The 24,529-nt window shown below is 36.2% G+C and overlaps 1 protein-coding gene across 4 annotated transcripts in view; it reads right to left on the reverse strand.

The window, feature by feature from the left end:
* LOC105427721 (transcription factor hamlet) overlaps window positions 1–24,529 on the reverse strand; it is a 79,670-nt gene that overhangs the window by 15,221 nt on the left and 39,920 nt on the right. For 2 of the 4 annotated variants that reach the window (XR_016141021.1, XM_011639593.3), the window contains exons 1-3: window positions 20,265–20,734; window positions 15,355–15,726; window positions 14,908–15,104 (exon numbers count right to left, since the gene is read on the reverse strand). Coding sequence is in view for 3 of the 4 variants with exons in the window: in XM_011639593.3 (XP_011637895.2) it covers window positions 14,908–15,104; window positions 15,355–15,726; window positions 20,265–20,313 (618 nt within the window). In the remaining variant the exon portion in view is untranslated. Of the gene's footprint in view, window positions 1–14,907; window positions 15,105–15,354; window positions 15,727–20,264; window positions 20,736–24,529 lie in introns of those variants that run through there. The other 2 variants (XM_025218413.2, XM_089083657.1) reach the window with 2 other exon arrangements.

Genomic DNA, 24,529 nt, shown 5'->3' on the forward strand with positions numbered 1-24,529 from the left:
ATAATTTTGTTGGGATATCAGAATAATATGTATAATATTCAATTTATCGCTGTAATATTAACAATTCTTGCAATATTATCGTGCTACATAATTATTTTACATTTTGATGATCCAATAATATAATTAGCTTTAGATCTGGACAAATGTTTAGATACTTCAACAAAATCGTTCTTTCCGTGTAAGTCATACAATAAAGTTATTTTTTTTTTTTTGGATCTCTATTCGATCGATGCACGTGTACGAATCGGCATGTAGGTTGTATATTTCCGGCGGCGAGAAACCGCAACGTTTTGGATTCGGAACATTGCGTTTAACGGACTGTCGCTCACGCGGATACCGTTCTCTCATATCGTCCTTGCATCTGTCCTGACTTCCCATTCCAGCATCCACTGCGGAAGCGTCCCTACTTTTAGGGCGAGACAAGTGATTTTTTTCAATTGTCTAGCACGGTCTCAACGCCCCGCGACGCTTGGCCGACCAAGCGTCTCACCCTGATGCGTCGGCGTCGTTCCTGGACACCCCATTTGCCAACGGGAAGCTACGAATATTCTCCTCGTCACCCTCGCCTTGTGCGGTAAAATACATTTTGCACTTCCACCACGAATCTCGTTGTCTGCATCGTTTACGAAAATATTTCGACCACTAACAGTTGTGCCCGTCAAGTGAATCGCTTGCATTGTTGTATCATTGTACGAAATAAAAATCATCATTAAATAAGCAAAATATACTTTAAGGATGAGATAGAATTGTATTATATTAACTGTATTATATCACAAGTAATTGTGAAATTTTAAACAACAATAGATATAACATCCTATTAATTTTATTATTATATATATATATATATATATATATTACTTTAAACATATTTTAAATTTATCAAATTTGAAATTTGTTAGAAAAACATAGTAATAATTAAATTTATTTAATCATAATTATTTTGCGATTACAAAATTCGTCACGTTTGTATAAATGTCAAAAACAATATCTTTCTGCCTTCCTATTATATTTTTAATTTATAAAGATTAAATTATCTCAATAAAAAGAATTGAAATATAAATAGATTTCTGATAAAATGATATAAAAAAATATATTTTTCAAAGCAGACAAAATATTATTATTATTTGATAAGGTGAAGATAATTCTTAGATTCGTTCTTTTTAAAAAATTTATTAGGATCTCATATCTTGTGATAGAATTTACAATTATCTCGTAGACTCGCACCATCTTCCGGTCATAAATACAACTAATCTACGTCCATAAAAATCAATAATCTCACAGGTGGATAAAGATTTCTGCAGGTAAATAAGCCTGATGAGCATGCATTTTATATGATAAAAAATATTTCTTCATTGGAGATTTTGAACATTTCAGTTTGTGAGTAATCCGTATCTGTCAGATTTCAAAAATGTCAAATAAACCGCAAGATATTCTCTCCATTTTGAAATTTCCTTTTCATTCATAAACTACCGCTTTTTCACAGTCTGATCTTCATCTTCCTATTCTTTTGTATATGAACCTTTCATTCTTAATCTTCAATTTAAAATCCATGGAATGCAAAACGCATTTCAACTACTATTCTTCTATCCTGTAAACTAATTCGTATATAGTTAATAACACATTTTATATAAATTATAATTTGTATAAGAATTTAAATCTATGTATGATTTATTTGGAATAAAAAATTAAAAATTGTATAAATATCATAAATGTAAAACTTTATAAATTGCATTTAAATCAATAAATTTAATAATTTCTGTAAATAATATATAAAATTAATACGTCGCGTTCTTTCTGAAGTTCTTATAAAAAAAAAAAAAAGATATAGAATTCTATATAAATACAATAAATACACATATAAATTGAAATTAATATATCATTTTCAGTTTCGTGTTTCGATACATTGATCAGACAGTGTAGTGGAGAAACTTATATGACAATCTAGAGTAACCAAATAGGAAACAGGACAGTTTGGTGAAGAATTATGAAAAGGAATCAAAGCGGCATGATTCCTCAATGGCTATTTTGCTACTGGGAGCTATTAAGGTGTATCTTTGAGAGATGGGCACGAATCCAAGCAACAATGGAACTTCTTACTAGGTTACACGACAGATTAGGATCTGTCCGGGGTTTCACCTACGACAATGATGCGCTAACATGTTCATTGGCGTAGCAGCGGATATTTTTACAAAAAATAAAGCAGATCATTTTTTAATTGCAGAAAAGCCTCAGAAAATGTCAAAGAAAGAATAATAGGCTAAAAATAATAGAATATGCACACAAGATTATAAAACATGAAGATATATATAACACTACATATATAATTCATCTTGTTATATTTAATTTATAACAAATTAAAAATATATTTAAATTCGCGCGGATAACAATATGAATAACAATTTTAACAATAAAAACTATTACATTAAATTTTAATAAATATAAACATTGTGAAATTTTTGTGTTTATAAGAACTCCAGTTACACGCGATGGAAAGTTCGTGACCGCGTTTTTGACATTTGTCAGGAAAATTGAGATGCGGAGGACAGGAGAAAGAGAGATTCGTCACTAGGTTTAACGACTCAGCGGGAACGTTTTGCCGCTTTGTCGGCATACGCGGACATGTGCTAACAATTCGGAGGACAGATTTGTCTGGTGAATATCTTCCGTGATCGTGCCGTGCCATTCTATGGAATGAAAAATTATAATGCTAGAAATTCTATCGTCGCAAGCAGGAAACATCTTAATAAACCGTTTCAGATAACAATAAAAATTTCTTTGTAATATATTAAAAATCTCGCGCTTTGCTCATATAAAAGGAGTACAAAAATATATTTTTTTATTAAAAGTTTATACACCGAGCAATTATTACATGTATTGTTTAACAGTAAATTGAGTAAATAATAAAAAATTATAAAATAATAAAGAACATATAAAAATTAATACTAAATTTTTTATAATTTTAAATTATTGCAAATTTAAATTTCAAATTTCATAAGATATTGGATTGATAATAATAATCTTTATTATTATTATTAAAATTCAAAAATCCCATGAGTCAGACTTTCTCAAAACAACTGAAATGTATATTCAAAATTATAATGTTAAAAATTATAATTTTGTCAACGCTATCTTCACTGAAAAGGACGAAAGATTGGGTACATAAAGACCTAATACGGTATATTCTGTCCATCTTATGATCTACAGGACATGCGGTCGTGAAATCTTCGGATAACTCGGCATGGGGTTCACAGGATTGTTCCCATGCACAAAATACGCGATCACGCGTCCCCTGCCCCCTCTTTTCCTTTGTAATCTCACACCTTTAACAAAGCGAAGCCTACGAAAGGTTTTCTGCGTCGTTTAGGTTTTATCGAGGATATTCCATGAAAAAGAAGCTGCCAGACAAGACACGATAGATCTCATCTTGAATGGACAACAACATACCGCATCATTTTGTTGGAACGCCACAAAGATGAGATATTGGTCGCGCATATCGATGTCTATCGGCGAAAATTCCATGAAAATTTGTATATTTGCTTGTCCAATGTTGGCCATAAAATATTCATAAAAAGTAGAACACCTACGTTTGTAATATTATATATATTTCTATTACATTTAAGCTTTTCACATTTAATACGGTTTAATAAAAACATTATTAGATTATATAATTAAAAATCTGTATAACTTTTTTATTGTATAACGAAGTTTGTTTTTATCATTTTTGCATAAAGTTGTATATAAGATTTTACTGGAAACGTTATAATGACGCTTAGTTCTAAGTGAATTCTGAATTTATATGAATCTATATAAATACATTAATGACAGAAGATTGTAAAATACACAACGATGAAAGCTACTATAGATAAAAAGAAAGTATTCTCGTCTACAGTAACGGCGAGCGAAAGTTATGAATAAAGCGGATCGATGGTGGATGATAGCCCCATGATGGCCGACGCAAAAATGCTTTTAGCCGACACACTGTGTCCTCCCTCTCTTGCGGAGAAAATCCATTCCGCAACTTGACCAACTCGTAGGACTGCCGATGAGTGTCGACGCTATTTTCTGAATAAAGCTTTTGTTAAAAAGATTATGAAAATTGCTATTATAAATTGTAAAAAACTATAATTTGAAGAAATAATGATATACTTTTTTACATTACCTTCAAAAATTCTACATTAGTTTTTAAAAATTAACTTTAAAATTCACATCTATTTAAAAATTATTTCGATAAATATGTAGGATGTAATATATTACCTTAATTGATAAAAGTGCACAATTGTTTTGCAGCAATTAATTTAACAGAAAATTAATTACAATAAATAAGAATTCAGAAGTCAAAGCAATCAAATTTCTTTCTTTTTTACTTTATACCGGTAACCCTTTGTTTTTAAGAGCATATATTAAAAATATTGCGATATTCAAACAAAATAATTAATTATCATTATTAATATCAACTCGCTAAGCAATAAACATGAGTGCGACGTACACATCCATCATGGGGACGAATAAGCGAGATTATGCTCGTGTGACATACAAGAATAGCATATCGAATATCATTTCTCTATCCCCTTTTATAAAAGAGAGGAAAAGAGATAAGAGAAAGAGAAAGAAAGAGAGAGAGAGAGAGAGAGAGAAGAAGAGAAGGAGAGATCGACTCTCATAAACATCAACTGCGCTAGAGCGCACCGGTGAATTTCCCAGACTCGCCGACGTCATTTTCCACTGTTTCGGGAGATTCAGTGCGGAGTGGGACCAACGGGGGTGAGCGAAACGGTCAATTATCATCCCCTAAATAACGGAGCTGTTTACGAGTTTAGGCGTCACGTAGCGCCGGCGCGATCCTTACGACCGACCGAGGCATTAGGCGCTGCGACATCTTTGCTTAATTTCCTCCCAGCATCGCGAGAAACGAGAGAGAGAGAGAGAGAGAGAGAGAGAGAGAGAGAGACGAGAAGAGGAGAGCCCTGGAGCCAGCCGCTCTAGTCTTAATTAACGCTTGATTAATCCTAAGGAATCGCCTTCATCCCCCGAGTTCGCGCGATTCCCGTAACGAAGTCTCCGATCCAGACCCATGAAAATTATTATGACGCGCAAACCTCTCGAAGCAACGACGATTACCCTCGAATTCTCTCCCGAGATCACGCGGATGACGTGTTAATTGGTTTAATGATTCGTTTCTGCTTGATTAGAATTCACCTACGCAGGTGGGCTTGCTGCTTTTACGCGCGTTTCATGCGTTTCGTCTATGAAATTACGTGATTTAGTACAGCACGTTGGCACGAATAATTGCATTACCTCATTTCTATAAACGAAGTCAGGTGAATTACGCTTAGAAAATTGTGAGAACATTTTACGTTTGCAATTGAGTTAATAATTTTTTTTACGTTTGCGTAATAAGTATCATATAATTCATGCAAATTCGAGAGACTTGATTTTTCCAACTCTTTTCTATAACTCCTGTGAAAAATTTAAACTTATTAAATACAGACAGCAACGAGTATAAGATAAATTTATAGTTCATATAACATATTAGATAAAATTTTATATAATAATTACAAAAGGATTTCTACAAAAGATTTCTTCCGTTTATAAATGTACTCTTTGGAATAACTTTGGGTAATTCCGGCCATCAAATGTCGACGTTTGCCTGTCACCGATAATTTTTCCTCGATTGCATTCACGTTTCTCTACTCATACTTGACCCACTTGACTCGCGGCGGGAAAGTAATGCAAGTAATGACAGAGCAAGCGGTGCCCTCCGACCCGTGTCTAACACGCAGCAGATGCCACCCCCGATACACACGTTCGCCTTCTCTACAGTATAACTTCTAAGGGAAGCTACCCTTGACGTATCTAGCGGTATAAATTATATCCGAGTCGCGTCACTGCCAGCCCCTTATATGATCGATCATTAGAGAGACTGACCCGCCAGAAAATTTGGCAAAATTCGCCGATCCTCCCAGCCCGACCCTTCAAAACAAGTTTCCGCTTGTTGTAATTCTTGATGTAACAAAGAATATCGATAATCTTTATTCCTAAAACAAATTTGATCATTTTATCTCTTTTTTGTAATGATTGACTCTTGCCCTTCTAATTTCTAAATATTCTTGAGATTACAAAAGTGTATATAAGATCTTAGAATGTAAAAGAATTGAATAAATAAATTGAATAAATAAATAAAATTATATAAAACAAAGTTCCAAATAAATATTCCAAATAAAGTTATTGATTAAATTAAATCTGAAAAACTACTACATCTACTAACTATTACATATTAAAATTAAATGTTGTTATTTACATTAAATTTAATAATCGCAAATATAATCAGCTTTGCGGTTTATCTAGTTCTAAATTTATAAATTTCACTTTATCTGCACGACATAATAATACGTATTCAGTTTCTTTCATATTAAATAATTTATAATTAAATAATCACTAAACGTTACAACGAGTTTTTGAGATTGTTCAATAATGCGTATCGTGGTATTTTCATCCGCCTAAATGCGCAAACGCCGCGAATAATAGAAAAGATAAATGGGGGCACAATTGAAAATTGATAATCTCCGTGCCTCCGAGAGATTGCTAAATGCGCATCTCCATGGGCCGAGATCCTTCATCCTTCGCGCAGTGTGCAGGACAATTAAGTCGACGCCGCGATTCACGAAACTCCGGACTAGCCGGGGGTGGAGTGGGGGGGGGGAGTGGGGGGTGGCATGATTTATGCAGGGCAATAGTCGAAAGCACACACGGAACGCCTGCGGGCTCCAGTGTATTCCTGTGTGTATATTGAACTTAGACTGAACCTCCCTGCGCCGGGCCAGATTAGCTCGGTCATTGTAGCAAGGCCCTCGCATGCACACAATCTGTCAACCCGGACAAGCCCTGGCTCCGCCAATCTCGGGCTACGATGGACCTACGTGTGAAAACGAAGCGGCGGATATTTCGCGGTCGCGTGCATTTTCCAACAAATCCGCCATCGGGAAAGTGGTTTTCGTCCTCTTTTGTACTCCCCACGCGACGCCCAATATCGCGGGGGTACACCGCCGAACGGGCGATTGCTGCCGTTAAAGTAAATGAAATTCTCACCGTTTTACCGGCCCGGCAAAAAATGAAATTCAATCACCGATCGTTAGCCGATGCTAACCGTATAATTTCAATGCATAACATTTCGGCATCCGGTTCTACGAAAAATTTCAATCAGTGCGAAATGCGCCGGTACACCGATGCATTTCGTAAATTTCATTGGCCCGCACCGAGGGTCATTGGGCTGATCAAACAGGCAGGCCTGCATTTCAAAGTGTCGTTAACGAATGAACCTTTTTTTCCCTCCTTCTATCGTGACAAAACAATTACCACCATTGATTGGTTGTCGATTCACAAGTTAAATTGGGTTTACATTTTGAACGGCAGTAGGTCTGCATGGACGCAATAAAAATTATAAATTCCGAGAAATTACTCACTAATCAATGCGTCTAAAGGTTGATACTTCGCTAACTGGGCAGAGGAATACATGTTCACAATGCTCGTACATCATTTAACATCGAGCTGTTGATAAATGTTACGTGTTAACTGTAAATTAATATCTGTCACATGAAATGATCGATTTCGAAAATTAAGTAACTCTTAATTTTAATTCAATTTTCCATTTTTTTTTTTAATTCTAAAAAACCTTCGATATTAAAACAAAATCTATCAAACTGAAAAAGTTGAATTTCATTTAAATATAGTTAAGTATAATCTAAATACATAAATCATTTTAATATATTTTAATTTATTATTATTCGCTTTTAAACTGGGTAAGCGTTTTTCTTTCAGTCAACTTTGTTACGGCGAATCGCGCAAAGACTATTAGCAGCGATTGCTTAACAATTCTTAAGTTTGTCTTTGAATGCGCATGATCATACAAAAACTCTCCTACCCAAGCACCATCGGAGGTAGTTCCTGCGAATACGGGACAATCGTCGGCACATCAAAGGCGACGATTGTTTCACGTAAATTATTACCGAGAGAACACTTGCCCGGCTTCTCGTTATGAGTTGGCGAACAAGTTCAATTAAGTCCACGCCTAGGAAGACGAAGAACGGCTTCCTACACACGCGGAGGCCTTATCCTACATCGAGCAGCACCACCCCGATCCATCCCGTAAACTTACCCTAACCGATTGCGATGAGAGAGGTAGAACGTTGACTACGAAAGTGTGGAAAGGCCAATTGCCTTGTCTCCAGTATTATAAACGCAAAGGATTTAATGTTATAACTTTAGTCACAAAGGTACGAATATATTATTTTTCTTTGCGTACATAATACGAATCTTTTTTTTTTTTTTCATCAAACCATAAAAGATTACTTATCTAAACAAAAGTAATTTAACTTTTTAGAAAGATTTTTTTAATCTAATTAAAAATTAATAAAAAAATATGAAATATCTAATACAAAATGTCTAAACTATATATATTATTGAGAAAGGACTTATAAAATTAGAAAATCTAACAGAAAGTTTTTTTTATGTGTGTGTGTGTGTGTGTGTTATGTTACGTCTGATTAAAAATTCTAAAGATGACCGACAATCTTAAAATAATAAATATTGAAATAAGTCAGTTTATCTTGACAAAATTAATGATTTAGCTATGTTAAAAATATATAAATATATTTTATTTTAATTTATATTTAACACATGAGATAATAAGGTCGTAAAATCAATCATTCCGGAAGAGTGGATCGGAGTGATAAGAAAAACACCAAGGAGGTCCTATCTTTTGTCGCCGATGATCCTGACAACCCGTCTCTTTCGTATGGGATACCCAGGTCAGCCTGACGACTAGGCAACACGTGTCGGTTATGTCTATTATCGACAGATAGCGGGGTAACGAGCAAGCGAGATTTATCACCCTCCGTTGCCGCCCTAGAGGAACGGCACGCTCGAGGGTGCGATAGGGTGCAAAGCGGAGAATCGGAGTTACAGTTGAATTGGCAGAAAGAGAAGAGAGTTAAACTTTAGTAGAATTTCATATGGCTTCTTAAATGTGTAAAAGAGTTCCTCAAAAAGTATAATTTCAATTAATGTTTATAAAAATTAAAAAATTTTTAATTAAAATATAGTTAATGTCTATAAAAAGGGAATTATTGTATCATTGATATGTATGTGTGTGTGTGTGTGTGTGTGTGTGTGTGTGTGTGTGTGTGTGTGTGTGTGTGTGTGTGTGTAAAATTAATAATAATTAAAATTATATAGTATACTTTATGGAAAAAATTTCAAACATTTACGTTTACAATTTTTGCTACTCTTGCCTGTAAAATATTTTACAGAAGGCAGCAGTTAAACACAATGCGCGACATTAAATATGAAAGGCAGAATTAAATATGATTTAAATCAATGTTAGAACTCTGCGGTGTTCGCAATTTTCAGCTTGTTCAAAGTTGCAACAGCGCGCTCGATGAACAAACGAAAGGGCGAACGCCGAAGATTTGTTCGCAGTTAAAGGCAAGTAAATTTAAATGTCAAAATATGCGCTTTAACGGCACGGGTCGCACAAAGGTGTATCATATCTTTATTAACATAATGCGAGAAGGTGCTCTTGGCGAACGGGACCTGGCAAAACCCGTCAATCAAAAACCCGATCCTCGAGAAAAGGGCTAGTTAGCCTAGTCGCCCTTGCATCCGCGCCCTTGCGAAAAAATAACGTATGCGCCGCTCGATGCATGCCGCTTTTGTAGAAAAACTTTTTCGGTGCTGTTACATTATATTCCACGAGTCACACTCGGGCACCTCCGTCTCACACGTAGTCGCTACCGTGCAAACTTTCTCGCGACACTCACGGGTCAACTTCAGGACCGTAGTCCGAACGAATGCGGTTTTATAAAAAAAAAGTAAACAACATCGTAAAAAAATATATTATATTCTTGTGCATTCGCGAGGCACCCCCTTTCGTACAATAGCAATCAAATCTCATTCCCTTAATTTGCAATCATCAAAATTTAATATTTAAACGTAGACGAAATGAAAATACATATGAATCATTATATATTGTTTCGTAAAATTACATTAACGTTTGAATAAATTCGCCGAATGTAATTCGCAGGGTACCGCAACTGCATATTACATGGTTGTTATATCTTCTTGACCAGTATATACATTCGCATAGATGGCCGGACCGGGGATCCTTTGATATCCTGGTCAGACGTCAGACATGTGACAGCTCTGACAATACCGGAGATCCCCGCGTCACTGATTGTCACTTGTTTCTTGCCATTTCTCTTTCTCTCTTCGATTTCGGCCACTGCGATTCCGCGCAGGTTCTCTCCACGTTCGATGCTGCTTTCTCGTATTTCAAATTCAAATACGGGAAATCGCAAGGCGGACCGTAACCCTACGCCTTGAGAACGCGAATCCTGCTGACCATTCGGGTATCGATTTGAAATACCTCATGCGAAACCCTGGATGCAGGAGAAAAATGATCATGTTGCACTTACGCGTGTACTAAGGGAGTTAATAAGAACGAGGATCAGCCTTTGACGAGGATAGGAGGAGGTGAATGAAGGAGAGGTGGATAGAGCATAATGTACTTCATTGTCGAATCACTTCCGGGGCTTGACCTACAGTAACGCCCTAAAGACCAGTTCGCAATGGACAATGTCTATGGATAATAGGACACCAATGTGTTCTATTGTATGTATAAACGGCGGACGCGCGGATTATCTAAAATGCTATACCTCAAGATGGACCAAGAATTTAATAATATCGACATAATGCGATTCTGCGATCACACTCACATTTTTTCTTCATCTTATAAACGAAATATATATCAATCAATGTTTATGATTCCATAAAGTACGGTAACTTATAAAAAAATTTCAATGTGATAATTATGTCACAAATTAAAAAATATTAATATAAATGTATCATTTTTATAACAGAAAGAATCATTAACTACATAGATTTTCTGCGTAATTTCATCTTTAATTTTCTAAATATTAATTTAAGCAATTAGAAATTATAGTGCAACATATATATATATATATATATCTCAATATGTTTGGTTTGTATCAATATGACATCGTCATATATCGCACATCAACCACGGAATGGAACTCGTGCGGTTGACGATGGCACGTTTCATCGAGGATCTCCATTAATATAATTTGTCAGTTGCATACGTCGCTAACAGCGAAGTTTTCCGACCGATTTGCCAAAAAAGTGCCCCGTATGGGCGACGAGGCGCGTGCGGCTGCTTCAACATGAAAAACAAGCGGTACTCCGGTCCTCCTTTTCTCCCACGTGGTCCGAAAGGCGAACGATCTCCAATCTAAGTCAAGAGACCTCGAGAGGGGTTGCTGGCAACCGCGTGGAAAAAACGCCGCTGGTTTCAATATGTAGACGAAGAAAAGTGAGAAGGAAAACTGCTGAAAAGGGGGGCTAAATATGCGCGAGTAGCCGAAAGAGTAGGAGAACCTCGTAGGCAGAAATTCAAAGTCCCACATAAATGATTCTCAGTGTAACATACGAGAAAAAAATTTTTTTTAATGTCTCAATCCACGCTGTATAACACAAAGTTAATAAGAGATCCATTCATTTCAAATACGATTAGCAATCATTGCAATGTTATATCAATTTAACTAGTTTATTTTATAACTACGCATAATAAATATATATTGCATTTAATAGTGTGATATACATATTAAATATGCAATAATAAACCTATAATAAATAAGATCTTAAAATTTACAACAAAATTTATGTAAATCATAATTTATAAACCATTATTTATATCTAATATTCATTACTCTAGTAATGAGTTGATTTCTATTAAAATTTATATTTTATATTTTATATATATATATAAAATATTTTGTTTCGTATTTTATATTTTATTAAAAAAATATGCAAATAAATATACAGCTAACACGTAAAATTATTTTTGAAACATGTTTATCAAAATTACCATTACTATATTGTATATAATAAATATATTAAGAAGAAAAAGAGAAATTTTCTCTCTCTCTCTCTCTCTCTCTCTCTCTCTCTCTCTCTCTCTCTCTCTCTCTCTCTCTCGCTTTCTCTCTCTTTTTCATACGCGCGCGAGTGATTGGTATTTATATCGTGCCGTTCGATATTTCGCGTTGATCATTTAACTTGGGTTCTCGAAATCATTCGGCAAATTGGAACTTGGTCCTCACGCGAGGGGTCTCTCGGCCGAGTGAACTTAAGCCTTAGATTGGTTTAGTCGCCACGCAGGCACGCCGCAGGTCGGTCGTCCTGCGGATCACGCGTCATCGAACAGGATACACTGGGAGAGAGGCGAATCCCGATCACTTCCCCTCTCTTCTCCCATCTCTTTTTCACAGTTTTTTTTTTCGCCTATACTTTATGCCACCCTTTCCAGAAGATTGGGAAAACGAGGTGGAAATCTCGCGGCAGGTAATGTAATGGTGATACCTAAACTATCGGCAACTAACTCCCGGATTCGAATCCCGACAGTAATTCGAGACCTCCGTCAAGGCGATTGTTATATTCCCTTCTGCAAATTCTGAAGTTACAGCGACAAAATACTGCGAAAGTATATATTATATTTTAAAAATAAAATTTTGTTTTTGCTTATTTTATGAAAATTTTATATAAATTATGGAAAATCGTCATACATCTTAGAAATTAATAAAATCTTATGATAAAAAATTTTTTTCTCAAAAATTTGAAAATTATCTCAGCATATCCTGTTTTTAATGTCTGAATATATTTTATCTTGATCATTAAAAGAGATCAAATTAAAACACACACACACACACACACACACACACACACACACACACACACACACACACACACACAATGTTTATTGCCAAGAAAATTTGTATTTTTGGGTTGGTCGGAAAACTAATTCAGAGCGATCATCTAAATCCAATAAGCTCATAAAAACTTTCCAATTTTCCGCGAGGATATTCTGAGAAGGATAAATACTGAGGAAATTTGGGGCGAATTTCGGTTTCGTGGTTCTTGTTCTCCCTCCATTGATCTCACTTCACGAGAACTTCAGTGCGTTTTCCGGAAGATGTGAGAAAAGGATTAGACTCGGGGGATAACGTGCGAATCAATCGAAGGGAGGTTTTTTGCTTCACCGGATTCTGGAAAGGTTCGTGAAATCCCAAGGGTTCGTTACCGATATTGTCATGAAAATTCTATCATAAGATGTATCCTATTGCTAAGATTTCAATATTTTTTACATTTAAATAAAATGTCTACCTTATGTAATAAAAAAAATACTTTTTAAAATAAAAAATTAAATGTTATATTAAATCATTTTTCTCTCTGTAAAAATCCATTTAAAAGCTTAAAGAACTTTCGGGAACTTTCGTTGAGTTTGCATCTCAGTTTGCGCGGCATTTAGAATAAACGTAGATCGACATGAGAAATCGCGGCCAACTCTCGCGATGTTTTCCCTCTCGCACGCGTTTTACGCGCGTGGGGTTGATAGATCGGCTCGACGAAACGAAGGGGTAGTTTGGCTTTAATCGATCCTGTAATCGCCAGTCCGACAGTTGGCCCCGGCTGCCTTTTTGTCGGCAGTTAGATGGATGGTGCCATTTACATTTTGTCAGTGCGACATGCGCTAACGCCGCCGCTATCATATCTATCACACCCTTTGGACCAGTACGCGATCAGTTTCCTACCGTGCAAATTTGGAAATCTTTTCCAGCACGTAAACGTAACGTAAATGTTGGTAAATTTCGAAGGCGATCGTGAGAAGATCAAGAGCCAAGACCAAGAGCATTTCGATTTCCCGCAAACATCGCGTTACACCTTTGTTACGAATTAATAACATTTAGATGATACAAAATAAGTAAAATTGCAAATACTCTTATTGTACAACAAGAAGAGTAACCGTTATTGACTGTTTCATGGGCCGCTTCCTCGATCCTGACTTCACACAGCGATTTTACGGTCGACTTATGAATGTGCGGTCCAGCGTATGCACTTCTAACAGATTCCGTAGGAATCCGAAAATTTCGGAAGAACCGAAAGAAAAAGCTGTCTAAGGCGATCCAATTGACAGATCTGTCAACGTGGATGACACCTTCGGCAAACGAGTCGACCAGGTGTTTGCCGTCGAAGCAGAGAGACGGCTCTGTCTATCTGCTCTTCCTTCTTTCTCCTTTACTGTTACCGGCATCTGCCGGATAATACCCGGGATTATGGCAGTAGGATAGGAAACCCACTGACATCGGCTCGAACGCGAAATGAAGCATTCCTACATCGAACTCGAACCATAAACAGATCGATCATCTTTCAAACAGTTTAATGACAACCTAAAATATAGATGATATCGAATAAAATTCGCGTGTGAATCTTTGCGAATCTCAAATAAACATGTAAACGTATACTATCGAGGAAGAAAATCACATGTGAAATTTGAGCGTAAAAAAATTTGTTAAATTTTATGCGTAACACTAGTCATAACTCAGCAAGAAAAATATAATCCTAAATTTTTTCCTGTCTTAATTTAAATGCATTTTTTATTTAAAAGAATAAAATAAAGAGAGAAAATAGATATATTTATTCTAATCTATTTTATATATTACTGTATATATTTAAATATTATATAAAAGTGTTCCCTTGTCGATCCTATTAGATTAATAAACAAATACTTTCATTAATCGGCAAAAAACATGGAAAAAAAATATTCGCCGCATTGATTGGCTCCGATAAAAAGTTTTAGAGCATCGGAGGACTATTTCGCAACATTGAGAACGCAAGCAAATATCTTTCGCTTCAAAAGGTCAGTTTGAACTGATCGAGCACCAACCTATTCGCTTTACGATCGCCTTGGCTACTTCCACTCCGAGAATTCGAAAGCGGGCGAAAACGATAAACACGTACACACATTTATATACACCGCGAAAGAAATATACGACTCACCTCCCACGCGTAACGGGGGTTGAAAGGCTCACTCGCCCATTTGCCGAGGAACGGACCGAATCTCGCGCCACGAGGGATGTCTTTGCGTGCACGAACGTACGGACCCCCGGGTGCTGAACCGCCGACCTCGACCTCCGGAACGGGTGATACCCATTCGCGACTCGAATGATCCTTCGGCTCCTGCTTTATCGTATCCTCTATGCAGATAAACGTTAGAATACATTTATTGAATATTCATTTATAAAATTAAAAAATTTTAAATTAACTCACAAGTGACGACAGAATTCACAATCGAACGAATCCGATAACGGAAAACTTAATTAATGCAAACCAACAACAAATTTTTTTTATATTTTTCTATTTCGTAATTTTTAACTAAGAATAAGTGTCGTGTAAACATTTCGTGGCGATTAAGAATTTCTTTCAACGGAACTGCCTGAGACTCACGATATTCATTGCTGTAATCCCGCGACCTTGAGTACTCCTTCCGCGTATTCTTCTCGCTGTAGTCCCAGGATGATGACTTTCTATCTTCCTCTCTGGAAGATGGCGACGGTTGAAGTTGCTCCTTCTCGTAATTCCGTTGTCGGTCTATCCCTGGTGAGTATCCGCGTTGTTGATAGGCGGCGCGTGATTGGGGATTGTATTCCTGCGGAACTTCGCTGCTAGCCTGGAGTGACTTAAGATCTCTGTAAACGGGATTGTTGCTGCTACTGTTGCTGCTCGTGCGAGTCGATCCGTTTTCCTCCATTTCTATGTTCTCGCTACCGCCACCCCCGCCTGTCGCGCCCGACGTTGACTCGCCTTCGTCGCTGCTTCCTGAGAAAAGAACAAATGAACCGAGATATAGACCGATGAATCTTAAATAAATAAATAATATTGTTATTTTATAAAAAGAAAGGTACTCTTATCATAAATCTGATTTTCAACTACTGTCTTATATTTCCAGAGTTTTTATAATATATTTTATAACTCATGTTTACATTCTTTAAAATCATAAAAAAAAGTTAAATAATTTTTTTTTAACTTTTGAGTTAATCAAAATAAAATTTTTCAAGATTAATAATACTTGATCTATAATTGTCAATTATATTATCTTTTTATACTTAACATGTCAATTTCTTAAAGAATTATACTAAATATTCATTGCATTTTGAATAATTTCAAAAACATTATCCGCCATTTGCAAAAATCATGTTTACCAAAAAAGGTTTGTACACAGAACAATGATAAGACGCGACTTTTCGGAACGTGACGTATTGATTGATCATTTCTCAGAAAACGGTAGCTCGTTATTCTCGTAATAAAGTCGCAGTTCGTGATATTAAACGCAAGTACGAGCGTTTTGTTGCGGGAAAGGTCGTGGCTTCGTGTAAACTTCGCGTTTCGATGAAGGATCTCGGAAAGTCATGAATGATTTTGCAGAGAGAGGTAAAATAATAATAGGTAAATTTGTGTTGTTCGCAGTCCTCTCGTTTCCTTCTCTCTTTACGACTTGATCCTAGGAATCCTAGGCATACAAGGACAAGTGCCAATTGGAGAACTCGCTATCTACGACACGTTTCTTCGACGCAGCTGCCGCATGTATGCAATGACACCCAAGCCGAGGATGTTTGCCATGATAAGAATTTTATTGTCCTCTCGTCGGCTGTTTTTGATGCGTCATGATGTCATCCAGTACGAGATATTTGGAAATAAAAAGGGTCTATCGTATGTATTGTTAAATAAGTTACGGTTATTTTGTTGCAAACAACGCGCAAATTACTCTGGACAAAACCATAAAATATATATATATATATATATATGAAAGTAAAATATATATGACAGTATAGTAATGATTTAAAAAAAAAAGCATAAATTATAGTACAAAATTAAATGCATTTTAAATACGTTTAAACATTCTCAAAAGTATTAGATTTAAGTATTATCTATTCGTAGCAATTATATCGCACTCGAAGCGACAAAGAAACATCCCATGAATCTGGTTTTGTTTATACAGCTCACTTTAGCCGGATACGACGAGCCCTTTTTAATGGCGGCCTTATCTCCGAATTGAAAGATACCCACGCGGTGTATCGACTATCTAAAAACAAACTATGAACTTTATGCGCGTCCTCGAGTCAGACGAGAAACCTGCGAAGATCGAGAGTCCTCTACAAACAGGGAGAGTTCCGTGTGAATCGGCGACTAAGCAAATGATCGTTTTAGCGACGAGCTGGCAGGTGCATCGAAGAGGAAGACAAATTGTCGAGGAAGAAACGGAGGAAAAGAGAAGAACCTAGAGAAGAAGGGAGGAAGCACTGTAACTTTACGATCAAAACTTTCTCACGATTAATTTCAATATTGCGCGACGGTATTGTTAAATAATTGAATTATCGAACCTTGGTGATTTCGCTCTGAAAAATTTAACTGGAGTACGAGCAGATAATATTTCTACAATATTGCTCGATTGTATACATGAAAAGCGGTTCATGCGCGTCGTGTACCGCAATAAAACGTTAAAAATATCAATTTTACGATGCCGACTTCAATTCCATTCTAATCGAGAGAGTAAACAAAGACTTAAAGATCCATCGACTTACGTCGGCGCGGGCGAGTCGTAAAAGAAAACGGTGATCCTGAAGGCGTGCTCGTCGACACGAAGCTCAAAGAGACAGGACGTCTACGATATCGATGCGTCACGGTTAATCGGAAAAAATAAATCGTTTGTAGAATAATCTATAGATCTTGATTCCTAAATTATTCTACTGCAAATAATTATAATTAACATCGTAGTTGTAAAAAAAGAGAAGCGGTAACTTGATAATCAAAAGATAAAAAATAAAACAATTTTAACAAAGCTTTTAACTTACATGATTATTTAAATGTTACAATTAATTGTAACATTTATGTAACATTTTTTACATAAAAATATCTCCAAATTAATGAACTTTTACAATTGTTTTGTATATCATGTTCGTACATCTTTAGAAAGAGAAAATTGAAATTCGATTGTAAGATAATTATAAACACACCCGAGAACAATCCGAAACTGCAACATACCACGATACTGTTACCGAAAATTCAATATCCTAATCGGTAGGATAAACACGATTTAGCAGATATTTAGCGCTTATGACCGGAGATGATCGTAAAGAAGAGACTCGATCACGCGAGGGGATACACTTCAGAGCCTCGCGCGGTGAGTAGCCGATACGATACAACAACAATATTTGGAAAACTCTCGAAAGTCTAGGGGTCTTTGACTCCTGTGGGATACGAGAGTGCCGGAATATTTCTCCCTTGACAGAAGTACGAGTGTACTTGTCGAGCCATGCGTGACATTATCCCTGATGATAGTGGCTCGAGAGGCTCTGAAAATGATTAGAGCGAAGTGCTGCTGTAGCACGGCTTTACAAGCTAGAGGAATTAATCGTGGGAAGAATTCCTTCTTTTTTTTTTTTTTACATCAATTGAGAAATTTCCTCGTAGACGAATAATCTGATCGTTAGCAATTATTTAATTCTGAAAAATGAGATTTTTCCGCGAGCTTGCGACCGAAATTTTTATCATAGAAAATCTTTTATCATCAAATGAGAAAATCACGTTTTATTTCTATTACAAATCTTTGAAGAAATCTTATGACAGCATTATGAAGTATTTTATAAGCGATTATAAATTAATAATTAGAATATTGTTATTGACGATGAATAGACGACTAATGAAAATTATTCTATCAGTTGCCGTTGCAATTATATGATATTTACCGTAAAAATAAATAATACATGTTTACCCACGGCGGTGAAGTAGTTAGCAAATTATAAAGCAAATGACTCTTTTGCATCGCATGGTCTATTGTGATCGATGATTGATGCGCGTGTGCGATACTTCGTGAATTCGTCTATTGATTGCTGTATAGTTGCACGCGCTAAATATATCGGCAGTTGACGTTTCGTTCACGATCGAAGGGTTTAACAAACGATCAGCCAATGATGGATTAATCCACCATTAAGTAGATACACGAGACCAAATGTGCGCGTCCAAATATTGTCAAGTGAATATTTCATGCAAGAAACTAAATAAAGAAAAAGATAAGACAAAATATATACATGTCAAATTAAAGATTATGTTTCTATAAATTCTGTTTTATTATCATTATAATAAAACAGTTATAATTAAGAAAGTGTCTACTATCACACAGTCAAAATTAATTTTACGTTGTCATAATTATTTCTTTATCAAATTATATTGTATAAAAACTTTTACACAAATTAAATACAAATATAAATATCTTCAAACGTTAAACACTTTTTATAAATATTTTATTAATTATTGTTATTGTTTAGTAAAAAAAGTAAAAAGTCTGTGACACTATGGCATCTTGAACGCCAGAGAAACGGGACATTTGCCATGAGGTTCAAGAAACGCAAGCGTGACTTCCGGGAAAGATAATTAAACAAATTAGCAACTAAAGAGATGTCGGAAGAGCGATTGTACTATGAGTTACGCTCGCGTTCGTGCAGACCGCGTTAACTCTGACCGCACAGGACATCCTGGCGATACGAAGATCCTCTACGGAGAACGCGAATGTTTTAATGTGCCGTGCACAGAGCACGAGGTGGCAAGAGGCGACGCCGGTTTCCGAAAGCTCCACTGCGGATGGCGCGATTAAAAGCCAATCTTGCTGACAGTATCAGATCTCCCTACCATAGGGGCGTAGATTGGCGATTGGGGTTAATTAGAAAAACGACGCAATCGGATCCTGCGGCCAGGAGTAGTATCGTGAGACGTTGATAAGATTATCAGCGTGTCACGGAATTACTAGGCTGAGGCAGGCCAAATTGGACAGAAGATCGAATCTCCGGAGTCTGGCTCCGGATAGACTGCGGTCGAGTTGGATGTTTGTATGGAATCGACGAAAGAATACCTTGCGTCAACGCACAAGTTAAGCTTTGCAAAAATACTGAACTCATAATAAATATCCCAGAACCAGATGGTAAATTTCATTAAGCTACAACAAACACATCGGAACACATTTAAAAAACCGATTACACCAATACACGTTTCAAATTAATTTTGTAATTGAACGTCCAAGAAAATTAATTCATTTTTGTAATTGAGATTAATAAAAACAGACAATGTGATTTAAAGTTAGATAAAAACCCGAACATATTTTTGCCAATGCATGTTAATAAATAACATATTTTAATAATGTTTATTAAATCAAAGTCATACAGATTACGTACAGCGTTGTCATTGTTATTTCCACGCTAATATCGGATATTAACAATATTTCCACATCATGTACAATTAAAGTTTCATCATTGATCATTTCTCAATGTTGATCCATTAGCAACTAGTTGATCTCTTTGACTTACCGTTCATCTTGCAATCAACGGCGGACTGGGATAAATCAAGGCCGTTCATCGGTAATGTGTCTCGGATCCCGGAATCCTGGATGTTCCGAATGATCCTGGACGAGACGAGGATTCGGACTCACTTCCGACACATCGGTATCACAAGAGTTTCCTTACACGAGATCACGTCAACATCACGAAAATGACGAGTGACGTTGATGAAAATCCGTCAACTGTCCTCATGATCGAGCAAATGATCGATCGGAGTGCACGACCGATAATCCGACCGGAACTAAAGATCTTCAAGAGGGTGGATGCGACCGCGGGGGGTAGCCCGAATCTTTCCGGATGAACGACTGATGGAAGAAACCGACAACGGAAAGAGCACTGCTCCGTGTCAGCTGGCCCTTGGCGGACTAGAGGATCCAAAATCTGTTGAGAAGAGGATGGCACGACGAGGGTTCTCTCGGGATCCCAGGGACGATTCACGGGGTGTGGCGGATCGCTTCCAGCGGGACCTCTGGTTGGTTCACGGGCGGAGCCACCCCTATCGCGTCGAGATCCCCACCAAGGCGACTACAGCATCCCTCGAGAGAGCGAGCGAGAGGAACGTGGTACTTTGGCGGTGGAGCGTAATGCGACTGTCTGAGAGAATGCCTGAGGAGGGGATAACAGGGGAAGGGATAGCGTAACGTGACGCTGATAACGAAAGAGATTTCGCGGTAGCTGAATGTCAAAGTCGAACATGGGATTCTTTTTCTGAAGATTCCAGACCCGAGCAAGAATCAATTTTAATAGAGGAAAGAGAAGAATGGGACGTTATTTTTTTTTTTTTTTTACAAAATTCACAATACACATAATTAATTTTTTTAATTTCAATATGTTACTGTAATGTTTTAAAATATGTATTAAAATGCTTCTTACTCCGTTATTTGTGTGTTAGAAATTATGCATTGTGTTGAATTATAAATAAAAATTTTTAGATAAAATTTAGGAAAAGGAATAATAAATTATTATATTATATATTAAACTTTTAAAACATAAAATAAAAACTGAAAAATAAATTTGTCAAAAATAAATTAACAACAAAACAAATAAAAATAAATTTTTTCAAAAATTTTCAAAATTTTTTCAAAAATTAGCTTTGCATGTTTTTAAACTGTAATAACTTAGACAACTGTAGTTGACGTTAACAAAAAGTTCTACCTTCAGCTAAAATCTGTCTGTGAATGTGAATAACAACAAAATGTGTCGTATTGTATGTCCATAGATATTTCATATTTTTCCTCACTAGTGAATTCACGATTATACGTCACATCACGATACGAATGAGTGTATAGCAGTGTAAGACCTTTGACTTCATTAGTAATCAGCAACAAGATGCCAATGCACGGAAATATTTTTTTCATCGCAAAAAATCTCCGTCGAAAAGCAGTTCAATGAGGACGCAGAAAAAAAAGGACCCCCCGAAGACGAGGTCAGCGGGACAGCTACCGAAGCCCTTATTGAAGGGTGACCACTTTTTCACTGCGAAAAGTGGCTGTCACAAACCTCCCAGTCAAGTCTCCATTTTATCCGACCACATATTCCGCAATTCACCACGATTTGTCCATCGACTCAACTTCAAAGTCAATCGAAGGAGTAGAATATCGAAAACGGCAATCTCACGTATTGTTACGCTTCACTTTCTAATGGAAAAAATATCTCTCTATGGATACGTAACGTTCGTCTTAGTTAGAAAACGAGATTTGAGATTTTCTGAGAAAATCGTTACGGTTGAAAAACGATCGAAGCAAGCTCTTTCAATTGCTCTCTCATGCATCCAATTTTTTCTGACTTTTTTATTCGAAGGTAAAAATATACTACATGACTACGGACTCTCGTTTCTTCTTTCATCTCAAAAAATTCAAAGTCTGAAGAATTTATATAACATAGAATTTATATAACATTAGAAATAAAAAATTCAACATATAATAAATTTATATTTTATTTAAGAAAATTATTTTTAAAAATTGCTTGTAAAACTAATTTGCTTGAAGAATTTTCTAAACTCTGCTTTTCTATCGTCTACTTGCAATTTCCTTTTGAATTTCTCATCCTTCTCATCCAAATATTATTGAGGACAATCGCGAGGAGTTATTAGCCCACATTTCCTTGCCCGGTTTATTTTCGAGGCGAACAGGCACGGATGATTTAAGTCGTGCGCTATAAAATCGGGACGACCGCGGATAAAGCCGCGCAGGAATATATGACGCAGCCGAGAGACGCCGAAACAAATCTTCATTTCTCTGGTAGCTGGTCGGTGGAGCGAAGGCGCGCACGGAAAAGGAGAGGCAGTAACGACGATATGACTGTGTTTCGCACCCGGGAAGACATGTGTCGCGTGCAGTTATATCATTCTTTATGGCCGGCAATGCCGGTACCCTTCGTTCATTCGGCGTCGACTTTGTCCTTCGCGCAATATTTGGAGGGGCTTGATTTACACCGGCATAAAAATGTCTCCATCTCGGAAGTTGATATCACCTATTGCGCGCACCTTTGCTCCAGCGCGGTAAGAAACCGTATCCTTTAATAAAACAGGAAAGCTGTGCCGACCAGGCAATTTCTTTGGGAATTTCCAAAAACTATTATCTTACAAATCCTTTAATCGAAAAAAATACTAGAAGTACTAGATATGATTTAAATATTAAGTTAACATTGTAAAACGTATGAGAAAGGTAAAATTAATATCTTTGAATTTGTACAATTTAATAAAATTAATAATAGAATTTATAAGAAGTACAGCTAAATAATTTAATTATATACATCGTCATTATCACATGATGAAATAATTAAATAATAAAATGGATATAATTAAATACTAAAAATCGACAATTATAAATGTTTATATAACGTTTGTTTGTAATGCGTTATTTCCATGTTATATATACACTATTTAGAAATTTTGCAAATATATATTTATAATTAAAACATTTATATATTATTACACAAAATTAAATGTTACTACACTTTACTAGCTTTAGTAATAATTAGATATTTATTATTACCGGCATAGAACACATAATGCCGCTTAATTTCACGATTACTTAATTTTACGATTATAAAAAATGTGAGTTTGCAATTTTAAATTTTCTCCTGTTTCGCTGACATGTTATTTATTCGTTTTCAAAGTCTTTTGAAGTCTTATTTCACAAAATCATAAAACTTTTGAATGTTTGGAAAGAATATATTGATTTTATTCTTATTTCGAATCATATAAACATGTTACTTATATAGTGCAGCTATAAAATTAAAGTCTAAAATTATCTCTAACCAAGTCAAGTTTCTTACGTATTATTTAATTCCAATTATCATCTAAAATCCAATCATCCAATTATCATAACCATTGTAATCCAGTACAAAGATTGTCCAAGAGTCGAGCCCGATTGATTCTCACGCATGACGATGCCAACGACGCCGACTAACTATGCAGGGGCAATAAATAACGGGAATATCAAAGGGTTATCAGATCTAAGCAGACCTCCTATGTCTGGCGTAACTTCTGACACGTGGAGTGACGATGCTGTAATGTCGACGGCAAAGTGTACGCGTGCAGGGTGAGTTTGTGCAAGTAAAGAGGGAGGATTAAGGGAGGAGAGGGGAGGGATGAGGAGGTAGGTAGGCGCGAAGCTATTAAACTGACAGAAACACTTGCCACCCCCTTGCTACCCCCCCTCCGGTCTACTGCCACCCCGTGCCTCACCCACCGCTCACGACCTCCCCCTCGAACATGCCATCCCTTACTCGAAAAGCCCTTCGTCCTTTACTCTGCAACACCGGAGTTATTAATATTTTTCACAACCCCCGAAAAATTGTCTCTCTCTCGTGCCGCAGCCGCGCTTCCACGTCGGAGAAGCAATTTTGTCGCCGACTGCCGCTGTCAAAGGATGGAGCGACAGATAGAGAGACACTTTTCCCTCGCGAGATCTACGATCACGCTTGGATTGTGTATTTTAATGAACAGTCGATACTGTAAAAATGTAAATAAATGTGTTTCTTCTTAATTATTTTGCACTATTGTGTACATTACTGTTTATATTTATAAATACTATGTTTATGATTATTACATGAGATTGGCGGTTCTGATTAAATATTCTTTAAACTTCAAGATCGCTTTACTTATTCTAACATACTTTAATTTTTATTTTTTACAAGCGTTCATAATAAAAATAATTAAATAATTATATTAAATAAATAATCTTTTACGTTGTAGAAAACAGGTTGTACGGAAATAAGTATTAAATTAA

This window comes from Pogonomyrmex barbatus, unplaced genomic scaffold (assembly GCF_055798465.1).
Source record: "Pogonomyrmex barbatus isolate J1 unplaced genomic scaffold, ASM5579846v1 scaffold8, whole genome shotgun sequence".
NCBI classification, from domain to species: domain Eukaryota; kingdom Metazoa; phylum Arthropoda; class Insecta; order Hymenoptera; family Formicidae; genus Pogonomyrmex; species Pogonomyrmex barbatus.